Below are 20,946 nucleotides of genomic sequence, written 5' to 3'. Positions count from 1 at the left end.
TTTACTTCTGTATATTTAGACTTACAACTATATATTCTGATTCACATTTATATATTCTGATTTATAAATGTATACTCTGATTTATCTCTATATAGTCCGATTTTTTATATATATATTTTTTTTACATTTACAAATTCTGATTTACAAATATATATTCTGATTTACTATATATTCAGACTTACAACTATATATTTTGAGTTACATTTATATATTCTGATTTATAAATATACACTCTGATTTATTTGTATATAGTCAATTTGTATTTATATATTCTGATTTATAAATATATACTCTGATTTACTTCTGCATAGCCAGATTTGTTTTTATATATTCTGATTTACTTATATATTCAGACTTACAACTATATATTTTGATTTACATTTATATATTCTGATTTATAAATATATAGTCTGATTTACTTCTGTATAGTCAGATTTTTACTTATATATTCTTATTTACATTTATAGATTCTGATTTATAAATATATACTCATTTACTTCTATATATTCAGACTTACAACTATATATTCTGAGTTACATTTATATATTCAGATTTGCATTTATATTTCTGATTTACATTCATAAATTCTGATTTACTAATATATATTCTGATTTATTTTTGAATATTCAGACTTACAACTACTGTAAACATTCTGTTACATTTATATATTCAGATTTGTATTTATATATTCTTATTTACATTTATATATTCTGATTTATAAATACATACTCTGAATTACTTCTGTATAGTCAGATTTGTATTTATATATTCTGCTTTACATTTACAAATTCTGATTTACAAATATATATTGTGATTTTCTCTATGTATTCAGACTTCCAACTATATATTTTGAGTTACATTTATATAGATTTTTATTTATATTTTCTGATTTACATTTATATATTCTGATTTACTTCTGTATAGTCAGATTTACAACTATATATTTTAAGTTACTTTTATATATTCAGATTTTTATTTATATTTTCTGATTTACATATTTATATTCTGATTTATAAATATATACTCTGATTTACTTCTACATAGTCAGATTTGTGTTTGTATTTATATTCAGACTTTATTTAATTATTTCAAGTTTGGCGCTTCATAATATATATACATATATTAATATAAAAGAACACAAGAAACTTAACACACTGAATATGAAACACATAATAAGAGGTCCTGGTTTCCTAGACTTCCTCACCTGTGTCCATCTTTCCATCTTGGGCTGCAGGTCCATCAGGTATGACGCTCTTGACCTGTAGGAACTCGTCCGGCTCGTCCCCGCCAATAATAGTGAAGCCGAATCCCATGTTGCTCTTCTGCAGCACCGTGGTGAGGAACGTCCCTTTGAGCTGTGTGGCGTCCCTCGTGAATGGAGGTTTTTCTGTGAAGACAAACGCACATAAAGGATCAGAGGAATACAAGGCACACTGCACAGCCACCTCTACTGTATGGTCTTTGGTGCTTCGGTCAATCTAAAGTGACGTGAAAGTAGGGCACACCTGAGCAACCCGAAACCGAGAAACACCAATAAAACCAACTGGGTGAAGATGGCATATATGGGCCACAGAGAAAAGCAGTACCTCTATATATTGTGGGCAATGGCAGCGCCGATAGACCTTGACTTTGCATTTGCTGTTGCTGTTGGATCCTTCGTTTGGCCTCTAGGACGGGGTTCTCAAACTGTGTCCTTCTGTTAATGTGGCTGCGGGGCAGAACGAGCAGATATTTAATCACGCTGGGACCCTCCCTCCCTCGGCGCACGCATTGAAGAGCATGAGGCCAATGATTCGCGCTCAGATTCGACAAAAATTTGGTGCTGGAAAGAAGAAATCTGAAGAACTTACTCAACATAGTAACTGCCATAAATAGGGTCGTCTATTTTCTCCCAGCCATATGGAAGTTCTGTAGAAAGAAAAAATAAAATAAAATGGTCGGCACCTTGTTGGAATTTGTTTTTAATCCCTAATGCATGTATTTAATGTAGTCTGGGTTGTGTTTTCCGTTTCCTTGGAAAGTTTTGAGTATATGGTCATTTTGTATAGACATTATAATGTTTAATAGTTTTAGTTTTAGAGAAACAATAACAATACACACATATACGAGATACATGATGGATGAAGTATACATACAGTACTTATACAGTATATATGTATGATCTACAACTAAAAATAATAAAAGTATATTCTGTAAAATAAATTAAGCTGAAATCAAATATAATATAAATATTACAGCAAAAAAAAAAAAAGTTTTGGCAAAAAAAGTTTAAAACTAAAATTAAAATAAAAACAAATTAGCACTGAACAGAGAAACTAAATGATTAAACTATATATATATATATATATATATATATAAAATAAACATCTAAAAAATGACTAAAGTACCTAACCAAACTAATAAAACTTATTCTATATATTAAATATTTAAAAACTTAATCTAAGATTACAATTAGAACTGAAATAAAATAATAAAAAAATTACTATAACAATATATAAATTATATTAAAATTACAATTAATATATATATATATAAACAAATGTAAATACAAAGTCCGCACATACACAAGGACAATCTAAAATTATATAATTTAATAATAATTTTGTTTATACACTCATTTTTAAAAGGTTTGTGAAATAATAACAATACAGTATAAAACATACATGTGTATGAGCTACAACTAAAAATATTAAAAACATTTTCTGTAATGGAAATGAAGCTGAAATGGAAATATAAATATGTAGTAAAAAAATAAAAAAATTCTAACACTAAAATTTAAATAAAAATAAATTAACACTAAACAGACATATTAAATTATGAAACTATAAAAAGGAATTAAAAAAAAAAAAAAAAAAAAACTAATAAAAATGACAAAAGCACATAACCAAATTATTAACACTTTATCTATATACTAAATATTAAAACTTAATCCAAGATTACAATTAAAACTGAAATGAAAATTACTGTGACAGTATGAAAATGATACAAAAATTAAAATTAAAACAATTTATATATATATATATACATAGACAATTATAAATAGAGTATACATACACACACCACAACAAGAACAATTAAGATTATATTATATTATATTTATTATTATATATTTAGAAATGTATTATTGTTATTATTATTATCATAGTTTTGTTCATGTTTTCTGAGTATATGGTAATTTTGTATATACATTATAATTTGTAATAGTTTTAGAAAAAACAATAACAATACAGTACATACATACAGTACACGAGTATGATCTACAACTAAAAATATTAAAAGCATTTTCTGTAATGGAATTAAATTTTTTTAAAATTTGAAATTTTGTCTTGGCAACAAGTTTTTGTTGAAGTACTATTATTTGTAAAACTAAAATTGAAATAACAATAAAATAACACTAAACAAATATTAAATTATAAAACTATTAAAAAAAAACTAATAAAAATGACTTATTCTAAAAAACTTATTCTATATATTAAACATTAAAACTTAATCTAATATTACAATTAAAACTTAAAAATAATTGAAATGTAAAATAATAAAAAATATTAAGAAATACTATAACAGTAAATGATATAAATAATACATAAATGAAATAAATAATAAACTAGAATAACAATTCTATAAATACAATATATACAATTATAAATACAAAGTGTACACACAAAAACACACACACCACAACAAGAATAACATCAAATTATATTATAAACAAAAACATGAAATTAGTATTATTCTTGAAAATTGGTATATAGATAAATTTTCCTTGCCTTGCTATTGCATTATTTAATCAGGCTTCAAGTGAAGTATTATGCTAATTTCATATTCATAAATGACTACGACAGCGGTTGAAAGGTGAATCGGTATGAAACCTTCAGAAGCAACAAGCTTAAAATGAGCTATTTAATGCACGGCACGAAGCATGCATGTCATGAAAACATTCCTCACAGTTTTCATTATACTCAAGCCCAGTCCAGAAAATCAATAACCCCAGGGATGCCTGCAGTGTATGATAATACACGCCGCAAATCAGTCTAGACGTCTTTTAAAAACACATTCCCTGAACACGCCACAATTTGGACTCGGTATCCCGAACAATCCAGCCGGCCTTTCACGCTGGCAGTCAGTGTGTAAAACAAAGCTTAATTAGGACACACAGCGGTAAGTGAGGGGAGGTCTGGCAGCCCGAAGGTTACAGCCAACATACTTTCATGCAATTCAATCCGCCTGAGAGACACAAAACAAATTAAAGGGCTGGCGAGATCACCATGACAACAAAGGGCTGTCATCACGTGCAGCATTCAAGATGCTTTTTCCTGTGTGTGCTGTTTTTCAGCCAAATTTGACATTATTGAAACATCAAGGAGAAACGGGCTACATGCGCAAACTCACACGGTAATTATCAAAAACATTCGGGACATGCTACAGTTTTTGCCAGAGTTCTTCTCAAACATGTACATAAATGTGCAGATAAAGTCATCTATGCATGTTTCAATAAACGGTGTACACGCTCATACAAAACCAAATACTGCTTAGGAAGCTACCTAAAAACACTTATAACAACCCAGCACGCACTCAGACAACCCAAGCCACCACCAAGAAACTGCCTAGCAACAACTCACAAGATCCAGGAACTTTTGCACAATGTATCTATATGAATAAAATACATCGTCAGAATTTAAATGAAAGGATTATTGCCGCTTTCCTTACACACCAGTGCAAACTCATAAACATCAGTATGTAGGCTATTTAACAAATGTGTTTTTGCTAGTGATTAATTTAAATGTCTGAAACATTATTTTTATGTGCTTGGAAAACACTGAATTGTGATAGGCTAAAAGCACCGAGCATGTCTATCTGGCTCAGTGCCAGACAAGGCCCAAAGCACGTTTGAATTTAGCAGTGAAAGTTTAAATACACCTGTGATCGTCCACATCTAATGGTTAAAATCGAGTTTTGGGGGGTTAGAGTGGGTCAAATTGAATCGGAGGTGGCACAAATCAGATCGGAGAGGTAACCCTTGGCTGAAATCGCATTTGGTTTAGCTTTTCGCGTTTAAAATCGTATTCCGAGGGTGAAGGAGTCGGTCCTTCATAATATTTGGAGGGGGGGGGTGTCAGCCACCAAACAAAACCAGCAAACAATGTCCTAGAAGTGCAAACACATAGAATGTCCTTTCAACCACAAGAACACTGCAGCAATCACCTGAAATGACATTAAAACCATACACTAGAAAACTAGCAACCACCAAAAAATGCTTGATGAACTACCTAGCAACTACTTTTTAGACAACCATCAAACAATGCCCAAGCAACCTCCCCAAAGAACGCACTCGCAAACTGTCAGAACTCCTTAGCAACCCCCAAACAATGACCTAGTAACTCCACAGAAGTAAGAACACCTAGCATTTTTTTGTAACACCCTGGCAACAACCAGCAAACAATGTCCTAGAAGTGCAAACTCATAGAATGTCCTATTAACCACAAGAACAGTGTAGCAATCACCTGAAATTACATTAAAATCATTCAGAATACCCAAGAAACCTAGCAACCAGTTCGAACACCCTAGCAACCTCCAAAAAATGCTTGATGAACTACCTAGCAACCATTTAGAACTCCCTGACAACCATCAAACAAGCAACCTCCCCCAAAACAATGCAACCTCCTCAAACGTAAGAACACCTAGCAATTTTTTGTAACGCCCTGGCAACAACCAGCAAACAATGTCCTGAAAGTGCAAACTCATAGAATGTCCGATTAAGAACACTGTAGCAATCACCTGAAATGACCTTAAAACCATTCAGAATACACTAGAAATATAGCAATCACCAAAAAACGCTTGATGAACTACCTAGCAACTACCTTTTAGAACTCCCTGATAACATCAAATAATGCCCAAGCAACCCCCACCCCCAAACATGCACTAGCAACCTGTCAGAACTCCTTAGCAACCCCCAAACAATGCCATAGCAACTCCTCAGAAGTAAGAACACCTAGCAATTTTTTGTGACGCCTTGGCAACAACCAACAAACAATGTCCTAGAAGTGCAAACTCATAGAATGGAACTCCTATCAACCGCAAGAACACTGTAGCAATCACCTAAAATGACCTTAAAACCATTCAGAATACACTAGAAACCTAGCAACCACCAAAAATGCTTGATGAACTACCTAGCAACTACCTTTCAGAACTCCCTGACAACCACTGAAGAATGCCCAAGCAACCCCCCAAACAAAAAAGTAGCAACCTGTCAGAACTCCTTAGTAACCCCCAAACAATGCCCTAGCAACTCCTCAGAAGTAAGAAAACCTAATATTTTTTTGTAACGCCCTGGCAACAACAAGCAAACAATGTCCTAGAAGTGTAAACTCATAGAATGTCCTATCAACCACAAGAACAGTGTAGCAATCACCTAAAATGACCTTAAAACCATTCAGAATACACTAGAAATGTAGCAACCACAAAAAAATGCTTGATGAACTACCTAGCAACTACCTTTTAGAACTCCCTGACAACCATCAAACAATGACCAAGCAACTTTCCAAACAACGCACTAGCAACCTGTCAGAACTCCTTAGCAACCCGCAAACAATGCCTTAGCAACACCTTAGAACTCCCTAGCAACCCCCAAACAATGCCATAGCAATTCCTCAGAAGTAAGAACACCTAGCAATTTTTTGTGACACCCTGGCAACAACCAACAAACAATGTCCTAGACGTGCAAACTCATAGAATGTCCTATCAACCGCAAGAACACTGTAGCAATCGCCTAAAATGACCTTAAAACCATTCAGAATACACTTGAAACCTAGCAACCACCAAAAATGCTTGATGAACTACAAAGCAACTACCTTTCAGAACTCCCTGACAACCACTGAAGAATGCCCAAGCAACCCCCCAAACAAAAAACTAGCACCTTAGAACTCCCTAGCAACCCCCAAACAATGCCATAGCAACTCCTCAGAAGTAAGAACAATGTCCTAGAAGCGCAAACTCAAAGAATGTCCCATCAACCTTACGAACACTGTAGCAATTACCTAAAATGACATTAAAATCATTCAGAATAGCCTGGAAACCTAACAACTAGTTAGAACACCCTGCTTGACAAACTACTTAGCAACCACCATTTAGAACTCCCTGACAACCATCAAACAATTCCTAAGCAACCTCCCCCCAAACAACGCCCTAGGAACTATTATTGGGTATCGTTAGAATATAAACAATTCCAATTTCAATTCCGATTCGGCTTATCGATTCTGATTCTTTTCGATTCCCAGTTTTGATTCTAATGTGAATAAAAGATATCAAGCATATTTATTCTGTTTCTTTTTTTGCTAAACATTTAGTTGCAGCTAAACACCATGAACAAAAATCAACAGGCTATATAAAAACAAGATTCACTTAAGAGCTGATTGCAAAATCGAGCTGAGTGATTCTGGATAAATTGGGTTGTTGTTGTATTTTTTAAAATGGAAGTTGTGGTTCTGAAGAAAAAAAAACATTAGACAACTAAACAAAATCACATGTAGGCCTAATTTATAAGTAAACGATTCAGTGATTCTTTTAAGATTTACTTTGTTCATTACTGGATGAATCAGTGTTTTTGAATGAATGATCAAAGACAAATACATTATTAACAGCCCCCCTTCACCATCTACTGGCATAACAACTTAATCGATAAATCTTTAACATTATTTGGAATGTCAAATTAACTTTCAAAAGGATGATTTACTTTATTTTGATCTCTACCGTACATCTCAGAGTTTATATCCAGAGTATGAACTTTTATCCCAGTACTTCTGTGATTATTTGAATGTTTGTAGCACAGAAATAATGAACTGTGTGGTTGAAAAGACTGTGAAACTGTTTCATGACAGTGCTCTCTTTAGGTCAGCGGCAGCACAAACGCAGATTTGAATGTTTAAATCACACTGGTCGTACGCTGCACGGAAGAAAGTTTGAGGAATTGAACAGATGAATCATTGTACTTTAGGAATAGAATCACGTTGCTTTTTTGACTTCTGATCGCAAGTGTAGCCATACCTTGGAGCGCTATGCGCTTAGATTAGCAAGCAAGGTCCTGGCAGATTGCTAGGTCGGGTCCTCATAGATGAAGTTTTTTGTAACGCCCTGGCAACAACCAGCAAACAATGTCCTAGAAGTGCAAACTCATATAATGTCCCATCAAGAACACTGCAGCAATCACCTGAAATGACCTTAACACCATTCAGAATACACTAGAAATCTAGCAATCACTAAAAAATGCTTGATGAACTACCTAGCAACTACCTTTTAGAACGCCCTGACAACCATCAAACAATGACCAAGCAACCCCCCAACCAATGCACTAGCAACCTATCAGAACTCCTTAGCAACCCCCAAACAATACCCTAGCAACTCCTTAGAAGTAAAAACACCTAGCAATTTTCATGTAACGCCCTGGCAACAACTACTATCAAACAATGTCCTAGAAGTGCAAACTCATAGAATGTCCTATCAACCACAAGAACACTGTAGCAATCGCCTAAAATGACATTACAATCATTCAGAATACCCTAGAAATCAGTTAGAACACCCTAGCAACCACCATTTAGAACCCCCTTGACAACCATTAAACAATTCCCGAGCAACCCCCTAGAACTCCCTAGCAACCAGCAAACAACAATGTCCTAGAAATTACAAACTCATTGAACACTGACACAGAACACTGTAGCATATCTAAACACCTTAGCATAGCACAGAAGAAAGAACACCTAGCAATCTTATTGTAATGCCCTAGCAACAACTCAGAACTCCCTAGCAACACCCAAACAATGCCCTAGCAACCTCAAATAAGTAAGAACACCTAGCAATCTTATTGTAATGCCCTGCCAACTACTGAGAACTCCTTAGCAACCCCCAAACAATGCCCTATAGACCCTGCAGAAGTAAGAACATAAAAATCTTAATGTAATGCCCTAGCAACCACTCAGAACTCCCTAGCAGCCCTCAAACAATGCCCTAGCAACTCCACAGATGAAAGAACATCTTGGAATCTTATTGTAATGCCCTAGCAACAGCTCAGAACTCCCTAGCAACATCCAAACAATGCCCTAGCAACCTCACATAAGAACACCTAGCAATCTTATTGTAATTTCTAACAACAACTCAGAACTCCCTATCAACCCCAAACAATACCCTAGCAACCCCGCAGAAGTAAGACCACCTAGCAATAGTCATGTACTGCCCTGACAACCACTCAGAACTCTCTAGCAACCTACAAACAATGCCCTAGCAACCCAGCAGAGATAAGAACACCTAGCAATTTACTGTAATGTCCTAGCAACCCCTCAAACTCCCTACTAACCCTCAAACAATGCCCTAGCAACCCAGCAGACATAAGAACACCTAAAAATCTTAATGTAATGCCCTAGCAACCACTCAGAACTCCCTAGCAGCCCTCAAACAATGCCCTAGCAACCCTGCAGAAAAAAAGAACACCAAGGAATCTTAATGTAACACCCTAGCAACAACTCAGAACTCCCCTAGAAACCCCCAAACAATGCCCTAGCAACCTTGTAGAAGAACACCTAGCAATCGTATTGTAATGTCCTAGCAACCACTCAGAACTCCCTTAGCAACCCACAAACAATGCCTTAGCAATGCTGCAGAATTAAGAACACTTAGCAATCTTATTGTAATGCCCTAACAATAACTCAGAACTCCCTAGCAACACCCAAACAATGCCCTAGCAACCTCAAATAAGTAAGAACACCTAGCAATCTTATTGCAATGCCCTGCCAACTACTGAGAACTCCTTAGCAACCCCCAAACAATGCCCTATAGACCCTGTAGAAGGAAGAACACATAAAAATCTTAATGTAATGCCCTAGCAACCACTCAGAACTCCCTAGCAGCCCTCAAACAATGCCCTAGCAACTCCACAGATGAAAGAACATCTTGGAATCTTATTGTAATGCCCTAGCAACAGCTCAGAACTCCGTAGCAACACCCAAACAATGCCCTAGCAACCTCACACAAGAACACCTAGCAATCTTATTGCAATTTCCAACAACAACTCAGAACTCCCTATCAACCCCAAACAATACCCTAGCAACCCCGCAGAAGACCACCTAGCAATAGTCATGTACTGCCCTGACAACCACTCAGAACTCTCTAGCAACCTACAAATAATGCCCTAGCAACCCAGCAGAGATAAGAACACCTAGCAATTTACTGTAATGCCCTAGCAACCCCTCAAACTCCCTACTAACCCTCAAACAATGCCCTAGCAACCCAGCAGACATAAGAACACCTAAAAATCTTAATGTAATGCCCTAGCAACCACTCAGAACTCCCTAGCAGCCCTCAAACAATTCCCTAGCAACCCTGCAGAAGAAAAGAACACCAAGGAATCTTAATGTAACACCCTAGCAACAACTCAGAACTCCCTTAGCAACCCCCAAACAATGCCCTAGCAACCTTGTAGAAGAACACCTAGCAATCATATTGTAATGTCCTAGCAACCACTCAGAACTCCCTAGCAACCTTCAAAAAATGCCCTAGCAACCCCACAGAAATAAGAACACCTAGCAATCTTATTGTAACACCCTAGCAACCACCCAGAACTCCACAGCAACCCCCAAACAATGCCCTAGCAACCTTTCAGAAGAACACCAAGTAATCTTATTGTAATACCCTAGCAACGACTCATAACTCCTTAGCAACCCCCAAACAATGCCCTAGTGACCCCGCAAAAGTACGAACAGTTAGCAATCTTATTGAAATGCCCTAGCAACCACTCAGCACTGCCTAGCAACCCCCAAACCATGTCCTAGTGACCCCGCAAAAGTAAGAACACCTGGCAATCTTATTGTAATGCCCTAGCAACCACTCAGAACTCCCTAGCATCTATCAAACAATGCCCTAAAAGTGCAAATTTATAGAATGTCCTATCAACCACACAGAACACTGTAGCAATAACATGAAATGACCTCACAGCTGTTCAGAATACCCTAGAGACCACCTAGCAACATCCTAGCAACAACCAAACAATGCCTTGACAACCACTAAGACCACCCTGGCATCACAGCGGACATTTTTCATGGACAAACACTGCAAAAAATGAAAAATGTAATGCTGCAATTTTTTTAAGAATGTAACATTATTCTTATAACAAATTTTAAAAAGTAGTAAACAAGTAAACAAACAAGCAAAGAAGTAAATAAATGAGTCATGCTACAGCCTCTGCATTGACACACATAAAGATGGTTTACAGACATGCCCTCAAAGCAGGTTTTTCACTCATACTGTGTCAAAAGAAGCCATGCTGTGTTCAGATATTCATTAGTTGAGTGAATGGATGCTGTGCTGAACAGAACGCTGGACCGGAGGAGGCAGGAGCAGGTGTGACGACCAACGAGGTTCTCGCACCTCCCTAGGAGGGTTACAGCAATCAATTCCCTCCTACACACACACATCAACCGGCTACACCGCATCCACTAATGCTTGACCCTTCTCCTCACAAGCAGAACCCAGACTCATATTTAGGGTTTACATTAAGAATAGACCTTTCCCAGGCTGTCAACCAAGAGGATACAGGATGAGCCTCTTATGTGTGTCACATACACGGCTTTAACTCAGAGAGAAAGACGAGTAACACACCAGATGGCGACACTTTCTTAATAGAAAAAAGTGAGAAGTGTGACATAACCTTGGCTGGATTTACTGTAGTTTTCTTTTAAAAATCATATCTTGGTGTGAAAGAAATTGAAGCCAATTGTTCACTATTTAATCTAACTTACAAGAGGTCATATTTATTCATTTTCTTTACGATGTTTTGTGTTTTAAAATGAACTAAAAATTATTATCTTTATTAACACCTACTCATCATTCCTGCATGGGAAAAAAATGTTTGCAAATTAAAAATGTAAAAAATGATGTTGGAAATTATTTATAAATACAACAAATATGCACAACAGAATATGGTGTCATGCTCTAAGGCATCTGTTTTTAATAAATAAATTACAATACAACAAATTAATAATATTACGCATTTGACGATACCATAATACTGCATACTGATTTTAGCAAATATTATTGCATTATATTATAAGGTAGATTATTTTTAATGTACCAAAATTAGAAAACAATAACAAAAGATATTCAAAATGTTTGAAAATATTATTTAATCAACATTCCCGCCATACTGCAACCCCACGCCCCAGTGAAAATGTTAATTTATAATAAAAAAAAATATTATTAGCTTCTGTAATGGTTAATAGATCACTTACACACCATATTAAGAAAATAATTAGCTTTTTAATAATATTATAAATATTATAATAATATACATACATATATATATATATATACATATATATATATATATATATATATATATATATATATATATATATATATATATATATATATATATATATATATATATATATATATATATACATATATATATATATAACTAACATATTTGAAGAACAATTCTAAAACATACATATATTAAAAGAACTTTCTGTGTGCGTTTTTTTGTATTTTGGACCTTTTAGGCCTTTCATGGTTTTAAGACAATGATTTAACCCAGACCACCTTAAATATATTTTCTCAAGCCTCCTTAAATCAATGGTCCTCCATCGGCAGTTGCCATGGCAACTATGGTAGAAGTCTTTTTCAGGCTCTTTCATTCACTGAGTGGCTTATGTATATTTGAGTGCATTGAATGCACAAGTGTAAATATATGAGCGTGTGCATGCATGTGTGCCGGATGCGTCTTTAAAAGTCCTGTGAAATTTATGCTCTATAAAAACAACAAGCAGGGCTGAGTAATTAGCAAGCACATTCAATTCTGAAGCGTGAGAACAATGGAAAAATTATTCCATTGTTGCAAAATTAAGCAGGCACGCCTCTGAAATTACACACAGAGTTGTGAGTAACATTGATTTTGAAGGCAAAATTAGGTAGACGCAGACAGATCATCTTTTATCTAACCTTTGATGAGAATTTATGATGAAACTGTGCCGCCCCATGAGGATCATAAGCTAACAGACATCTGAATTAAATTATGAATCGTGTACATGTCTGAACTCTGAAGACAGACGTGGATCAAATTTGCAATACACGAAGTGATTTCTTCGCAGCGGTTATTATTGAACATAATGGAAATCAATCATGATTAGGTGCAGGAGCTTGCGTTGTTGCACAGACGTGCCCAAAAAATAGATGTATGCTGTACTACCGAGAGGGATATTAGTAGTCATGTCACAGACTGGCATTAAAAGGCCTGTGGAAAGAGATATTGATTTCTCTGGCCCCATTAAATTGCATTTTAATTCAACAGAGAGTTTCAAAGATGGTAGATTTGGGTACACAGAGCCACCATGCATGTTTAACAGCTCAGCTGAGAGGAAAATATGAAAAATACAGGCTTTGAGCATTCTAATGAATATATCATGCTGACTTGCGCTCCATTTTTAGAGCGCAGGTAATATTACATGTGTGAATGAAGAAATAAAAAAATGAACAAACTACATGAATGGATAGATGGCTTTATGGAAGTGTAGACGGATGGATGCATGAACAAATGAATGAATGGAGGGTAGAGGGATGGATGTATGAATGCAGGTCAGATGGCTTTATGGATGAATGGATGAACAAAACGAATGAATGGAAAGGAGGATGAATAAATGAATGAATAAATAGCTTTCTGATCAAATGAATGAACAAACAAATGAATGGAGAATAAAACTGAATGAACAAACAAACAAACAAACAGGATGATGGATGAATGGGTGGGTGGGTGGATGGGTAAACAAATGAATAAAACAACTGAATAAATATTCAAATAAATGAATGAATAGAAGACAGATGGCTTAATGGATGAATGAACAAAAAAAACAATGGAGAAAGTCTGAACAATTAACTAATGAATGACTGGAATGAAGGATGAACAACTGCTTTTAGATGTATGAATGTTTAAACTTATGACTGAAAACAAATGATTGTACAAGAAAACAGGGATGGATGGATGGATGGATGGATGGATAGATGGGTGGGTGAACAAATGGATTGATGAATGGGTAAATGAACAGATAGACAGATGAATGAATTCATGAATGGCTGGATGGGTGAACAAATGGATGGATTGGTGGATTGATGGATGGGTGAACGAATAGATGGATGGGTCAATGAATGGATTGATGGATCGGTGAACGAATGGACTGATGGACAGGTGAATGAATGGATGGATGATGGATGGGTGAATAAATGGATTGATGGATGGGTGAATGAATAGATGGATGACGGATGATGGGTAAATGAATGGATTGATGGATAGGTAAATGAATAGATGGATGGATGGTTGAATGGATGTATGTATGGATGGGTAAACAAATGGATTAATGGATGGGTGAATGAATAGATGGATGGATGAATGGATGGGTAAATAACTGGATGGAAGGATGGATGGATGGATGTTTGAACGAATGGATTGATGAATGGGTGAATGAACAGATGGATGGATGAATGGATGGATGTTTGAAAGGATTGGAAAAAGAATGAATGGATGGGTGAATGAATGGATGGATGAATGGCTGGATGGATGGATGCATGGGTGAATGAATGGATGGGTGAATGGATAGATGGATGGATTAATGATGGATGGATAGATGGACAGATAGATGCATGGATCGATGGGTGGATGGATGAATGGCTGGATGGGTTAATGAATAGATGGATGGATGGATGGATGGGTGGATGGGTTAATGAATAGATGGATGGGTGGATGGATGGGTGAGTGAATAGATGGATGGATGGATGAGTGGATGGATGATGGATGGGTGAATAATTGGATGGATGGGTGAATGAATGGATTAATGGATGGGTGAATGAATAGATGGATGGATGGATGGATGGGTGGATGGGTTAATGAATAGATGGATGGGTGGATGGATGGGTGAGTGAATAGATGGATGGATGGATGAGTGGATGGATGATGGATGGGTGAATAATTGGATGGATGGGTGAATGAATGGATTGATGGATGGGTAAATGAATAAGATGGATAGATGGATGGATTAATGATGGATGGATAGATGGACAGATAGATGCATGGATGGATGGGTGGATGGATGAATGGCTGGATGGGTTAATGAATAGATGGATGGATGGATGGGTGGATGGATGGGTGAGTGAATAGATGGATGGATGGATGATGGATGGGTGAATAATTGGATGGATGGGTGAATGAATGGATTAATGGATGGGTGAATGAATAGATGGATGGATGGATGGATGGGTGGATGGGTTAATGAATAGATGGATGGGTGGATGGATGGGTGAGTGAATAGATGGATGGATGGATGAGTGGATGGATGATGGATGGGTGAATAATTGGATGGATGGGTGAATGAATGGATTGATGGATGGGTAAATGAATAAGATGGATAGATGGATGGATTAATGATGGATGGATAGATGGACAGATATGGATCGATGGGTGGATGGATGAATGGCTGGATGGGTTAATGAATAGATGGATGGATGGATGGATGGGTGGATGGGTTAATGAATAGATGGATGGGTGGATGGATGGGTGAGTGAATAGATGGATGGATGGATGAGTGGATGGATGATGGATGGGTGAATAATTGGATGGATGGGTGAATGAATGGATTAATGGATGGGTGAATGAATAGATGGATGGATGGATGGATGGGTGGATGGGTTAATGAATAGATGGATGGGTGGATGGATGGGTGAGTGAATAGATGGATGGATGGATGAGTGGATGGATGATGGATGGGTGAATAATTGGATGGATGGGTGAATGAATGGATTGATGGATGGGTAAATGAATAAGATGGATAGATGGATGGATTAATGATGGATGGATAGATGGACAGATAGATGCATGGATGGATGGGTGGATGGATGAATGGCTGGATGGGTTAATGAATAGATGGATGGATGGATGGGTGGATGGATGGGTGAGTGAATAGATGGATGGATGGATGATGGATGGGTGAATAATTGGATGGATGGGTGAATGAATGGATTAATGGATGGGTGAATGAATAGATGGATGGATGGTTGAAAGGATGGGTAAATGAATGAATGGATGGATGGATGGATAGATGAATGAACGAATGGATTGATGGATGGGTAAATGAATAAGATGGATAGATAGATGGATTAATGATGGATGGATAGATGGACAGATAGATGCATGGATGGATGGGTGGATGGATGAATGGCTGGATGGGTGAGTGAATAGATGGATGGATGGATGATGGATGGGTGAGTGGATGGATGATGGATGGGTGAATAATTGGATGGATGGGTGAATGAATGGATTAATGGATGGGTGAATGAATAGATGGATGGATGGTTGAAAGGATGGGTAAATGAATGAATGGATGGATGGATGGATGGATGGATGGATGGATGGATAGATGAATGAATGGATTGATGGATGGCTGAATGAATAGATGGATGGATGGATGGATGGATGGATGGATGGATGGATGGAAGGATGGACAGATAGGTCTATGGATGATGGGTAAACGAATGGATTGATGGATGGGTAAATGAATAGATGGATGGATGGTTGAAAGGATGGGTAAATGAATGAATGGATGGATGGATGGATAGATGAATGAACGAATGGATTGATGGATGGGTAAATGAATAAGATGGATGGATGGTGGATGAATGGTTGGATGGATGGATGGATGCATGGGTGAATGGATGGACGGGTGAATGGATAGATGGATGGATTAATGGATGGATTAATTAATTAATGGCTGGATGATTAAACAAGCAAAGGATTAATGAATGGATGGACAGATGGATGATGGATGGGTGAACGAATGGATGGATGGATGAATGAATGAATGGATAGATGGGTGAATGATTGGATAGATGGGCAAATAGATGGATGAATGAATAGCTGGATGGAGGGATGGATGGATGATGGGTAAATGAATGGATGGATGGATGGATGGGTGGATGAATGAATGGCAATACGACTAAACAAACAATTAAACAAGCAAAATCAATGAAGGCTAGATATTTATAGGATGGGTGAATTAACTAAAAAACAAACGAATAGAGGATGGAAGAGTGGATAGATGAAAGAACAAACAAACACATTAATGAACAGAGGACAAATAACTTAATGGATGAATAAAAACCATAGAGGAATGTTGTATGTATGTATATATGTATGGAGGGATAGATGGATGGATGGCAATATGACTGAACAAACAAACAAATGATTACACAAGCAATGGATTAATGAATGGATGGACGAATGGAGGATAGATGGAGGTATGTACGGATAGATAGAGAGATCAATAGATCGATATTTGACTGAACAATTGATTGAACAAGCAAACCAATGAATGAAAGATAAATGCTTTATAGACAAATGGATGAATGAACAAATTAATTGGTATATAGATTGATGGCTTCATGGATGGTTGGATTAATGGTTGAACAAACAAATGAATAAACACAAATAGGTGCATCAATGCTGAATAAACCTGTCAATCATAAACACAGCATGTAGACATCATGAGCTAGTAGTTTGTCACTCTGGATGTTTGATGAAACCAGAGCATAATCTGATCTTGTTCTGACATCAGGAACAAACCCACAAAATGGAAACCTCCTGCTCAGAATTCATGTTACAATCTTTTACTTGTACATCTCCGGAGGGAAAATACAAGTAGAGGTCACGACATTAAATTTCTCCAAGCGTAAAAGAGAGCAGCACACTCATACACACTTGTTAACACACTCAAACACTCACCATCTTCCTCACACTCCTCCGGGGGCTTGGCTTTCTTCGCTAGCCGAGGGTCGAGCCATGACGTTGTTTTGGTATTGTGACTAAAAAAAAAATAAAAATAAATATTGTAACAATTAATAGTATGTACGGTGTAGTTTCACTACCATGATTTGAAAGTGTCTCTGTGTGTGTTATGTCAGGCAAATGTTAGTTCGAACCTCACTTTGAAATGTAAAACATTCTAGACTAGAAATCCCAGAAGGCCCCGTTCACAGCGGCTGGGGGTTTTCCAGTTAACACAATGACAATCAATACTTTTAATAAGTCCCTCGTTTCTCATTAAGGACAGCTGGGAGGGAGAGGAACATCTCTCTCTTGCTCTTAAAAGCACTCTTCCCTCAGCTACTCTGGCAGATTCAGTTTTATAGTGATTCATGCACCATCACGATTCATGGCTCAGCAAAAACCAATGTGTCAGTTCATCCCTAATCGAAGTGGTACCATGTACTAGTGCTAAGAATAATATTTTTATTTAAAACCAAATAAAATGAATTAAATAAAAACTCTTAAAGAATTTTTTACAGGAATGTTAAAACAAATGTTCTAATAGTATTGCAGATTTAAATTTAAAAAGAAAACTGACATTAGAATTAAAAAAAAAAATTAAAAATCTGATTCAATCTGACTGAAATGATGAAAATTAATTACAATTAATATTTATACATTAATCAAATTATTCATACAAAGTGACTATATTTTATAAATTCGTTAAATAATTTTACCTCAATTATTTATATTGCATACCTTTAAAAGAAAAAAATATATATATATAATTTCAGCTACAGTACATTTCCATCTTTTTCATGTACTGAAGTTCAACAAATCATTCCAAAATGCAAAATGCAGTAAACTGAACTCCAATGAACTGAGTGAGCACAATACGGCACACATAAATAATTCAGCTATCTGTAACGATCTGTAAAAGAGGACGCCGCAACAGGTAGCACTCCATATGTTCACACCTCTTTCATATGAAGTGTGCTTTGAAGTGCACTTCACTCACTCTATGAAGTAAACTTCTCCTTTCTCAGTGTAGGCCATCTCCCAGTTATCTGGCAAAGGGCCCAGGTCATCATTCTCCTGGGAGTCCTGTGGGGATTTGGGGGCGTCTCCTTCCTCCTCTGGGGCATCTGTGGCGGTGAGGGTGGGGGTCTCGGGTGGGCACGGTTGGACGGGCACATCTCCGGAAGCGTCGGTGCTCTTGTCCTCATGTTCGCTCGATTCTGTGAGGGAAAACAAAATGAATCATTGTCGAGCATGACCTTCTGACTGAGAGACTTACTTTACAGGAGAGTGTTATAAAGGATGGTACAAAGAGACACAGGTACATAAAACAAACAAGTAATGACTAGCACTGTCAAAATATCTGTGTTTAAAACTTTATAAACCGCAAGAGAAGAAAACAAAACACCGGATACGAATTAGAAGTACAAAACAAGGAGGAGAGGAGACAGGTTTTCCTTTGCTGTTCTCTCGAGTTTATACTATGTCTACATCCTACGTCATCCACTAGATTGCCACTCTCTCGTGAACACGTGTAAACAGTTAGCGGAAGCTAAAGATTACAGTTTATAAAGTTGCAAATATGGATACTTTTCTTACACAAACGCATTGATTCACTTCAGGAGGACTTTATTAACCTCCCGGAGCTGTGTGGAGTACTTTTTTTGATGGATGGATGCACTTTTTTGGGCTTCAAAATCTCAACAGCCATTCACTGCCATTATAAAACTTGGAAGAACCAGGACATTTTGTAATATAACTCCAATTGTAGGGCCCTATGATTTCTGCAATGTGGAAAACGCGGACGGAATTGCGCAATCTAGTAATAAAAACGGAATTTACAGTTTAACACGGAATGTCATGGAATTTGTCTGGATGGATTAATCAAAAGTGGATCGTTACACTTAAATCAAATCGTGATATGGACTAGTATTTGTAAATATTAAGCCGCAAAAAATATGAATCCTGCATATTCTGTGTCTCTGTGTTTATGAATGCCGTGGATGCGGGGTTTCGTTTACTACTCGTACTGAAGTGCATGTGACACTCGCGGTGATTTCAGCATCTGTCGTCTCACTAAATGAGGACATAAATAAATGAACAACACCTCCAGACCTGCTCTGAGAGTCACTTCATGAGCATTTTACCATTAGCATTAGCATTGGTGTAAAACTAATGTCATATCTTGAAGGCATTCAGGGCAACCCGTCAAAATAAAAGTTTGGTTTAACTCAAAGACATTGTGGCTGAAATACATTACAGAATGTACGCAATACTACTACTAAATTGATCAAAACCTTATTTTTAAGGAATAATCATACGTATTTCTTCACCGTTTTATAGTAATAATAGTAAATCCCCTTTATTTGCCGAAAAATAAAATTTATTTAATTAAATTAATGAAAAGATAACTTACACTGGCCAAAATTATAAATGCAGCACTTTTGTTTTTGCCCCCATTTTTCACGAGCTGAACTTAAAGATCTAAGACTTTTTCTATGTACACAAAAGGTCTATTTCTCTCAAATATTGTTCACAAATCTGTCTAAATCTATGTTAGCGTGCACTTCTCCTTTGGCGAGATAATCCATCCACCTCACAGGTGTGGAACATCAAGATGCTGATTAAACATCATGATTAATGCACAGGTGTGCCTTAGGATGGCCACAATAAAAAGCTACTCTAGAATGTGCAGTTATTACTGTATTGGGGGGTCCAGGGGTTCTGAAAATCAGTCAGTATCTGGTGTGACCACCATTTGCCTCATGCAGTGCAACACATCTCCTTCGCATAGAGTTGATCAGGTTGTTGATTGTGACCTGTGGAATGTTGGTCCACTCCTCTTTAATGGCTGTGCGAAGTTGCTGGATATTGGAAGGAACTGGAACACACTGTCGTATACGCCGATCCAGAGCATCCCAAACATGCTCAATGGTGACATGTCCAGTGAGTATGCTGGCCATGCAAGAACTGAGATGTTGTCAGCTTCCAGGAATTGTGTACAGATCCTTGCAACATGGGGCCGTGCATTATCATGCTGCAACATGAGGTGATGGTCGTGGATGAATGGCACAACAATGGGCCTCAGAATCTTGTCATGG

General features: G+C 36.8%; 1 protein-coding gene across 3 annotated transcripts in view; it reads right to left on the bottom strand.

The window, feature by feature from the left end:
• The window catches only part of magi2b (membrane associated guanylate kinase, WW and PDZ domain containing 2b), a 131,970-nt gene that overhangs the window by 43,898 nt on the left and 67,126 nt on the right, over positions 1-20,946 (bottom strand). For all 3 annotated transcript variants that reach the window (XM_051100216.1, XM_051100218.1, XM_051100217.1), the window contains exons 5-9: positions 18,846-19,065; positions 17,804-17,883; positions 1,851-1,908; positions 1,587-1,708; positions 1,205-1,387 (exon numbers count right to left, since the gene is read on the bottom strand). In XM_051100216.1, the coding sequence (XP_050956173.1) occupies positions 1,205-1,387; positions 1,587-1,708; positions 1,851-1,908; positions 17,804-17,883; positions 18,846-19,065 (663 nt within the window). The remainder of the gene's footprint in view (positions 1-1,204; positions 1,388-1,586; positions 1,709-1,850; positions 1,909-17,803; positions 17,884-18,845; positions 19,066-20,946) is intronic.

This window comes from Labeo rohita, chromosome 25 (assembly GCF_022985175.1).
Source record: "Labeo rohita strain BAU-BD-2019 chromosome 25, IGBB_LRoh.1.0, whole genome shotgun sequence".
Taxonomy (NCBI): domain Eukaryota; kingdom Metazoa; phylum Chordata; class Actinopteri; order Cypriniformes; family Cyprinidae; genus Labeo; species Labeo rohita.
This window is presented reverse-complemented; position numbering and strand designations above follow the sequence as displayed.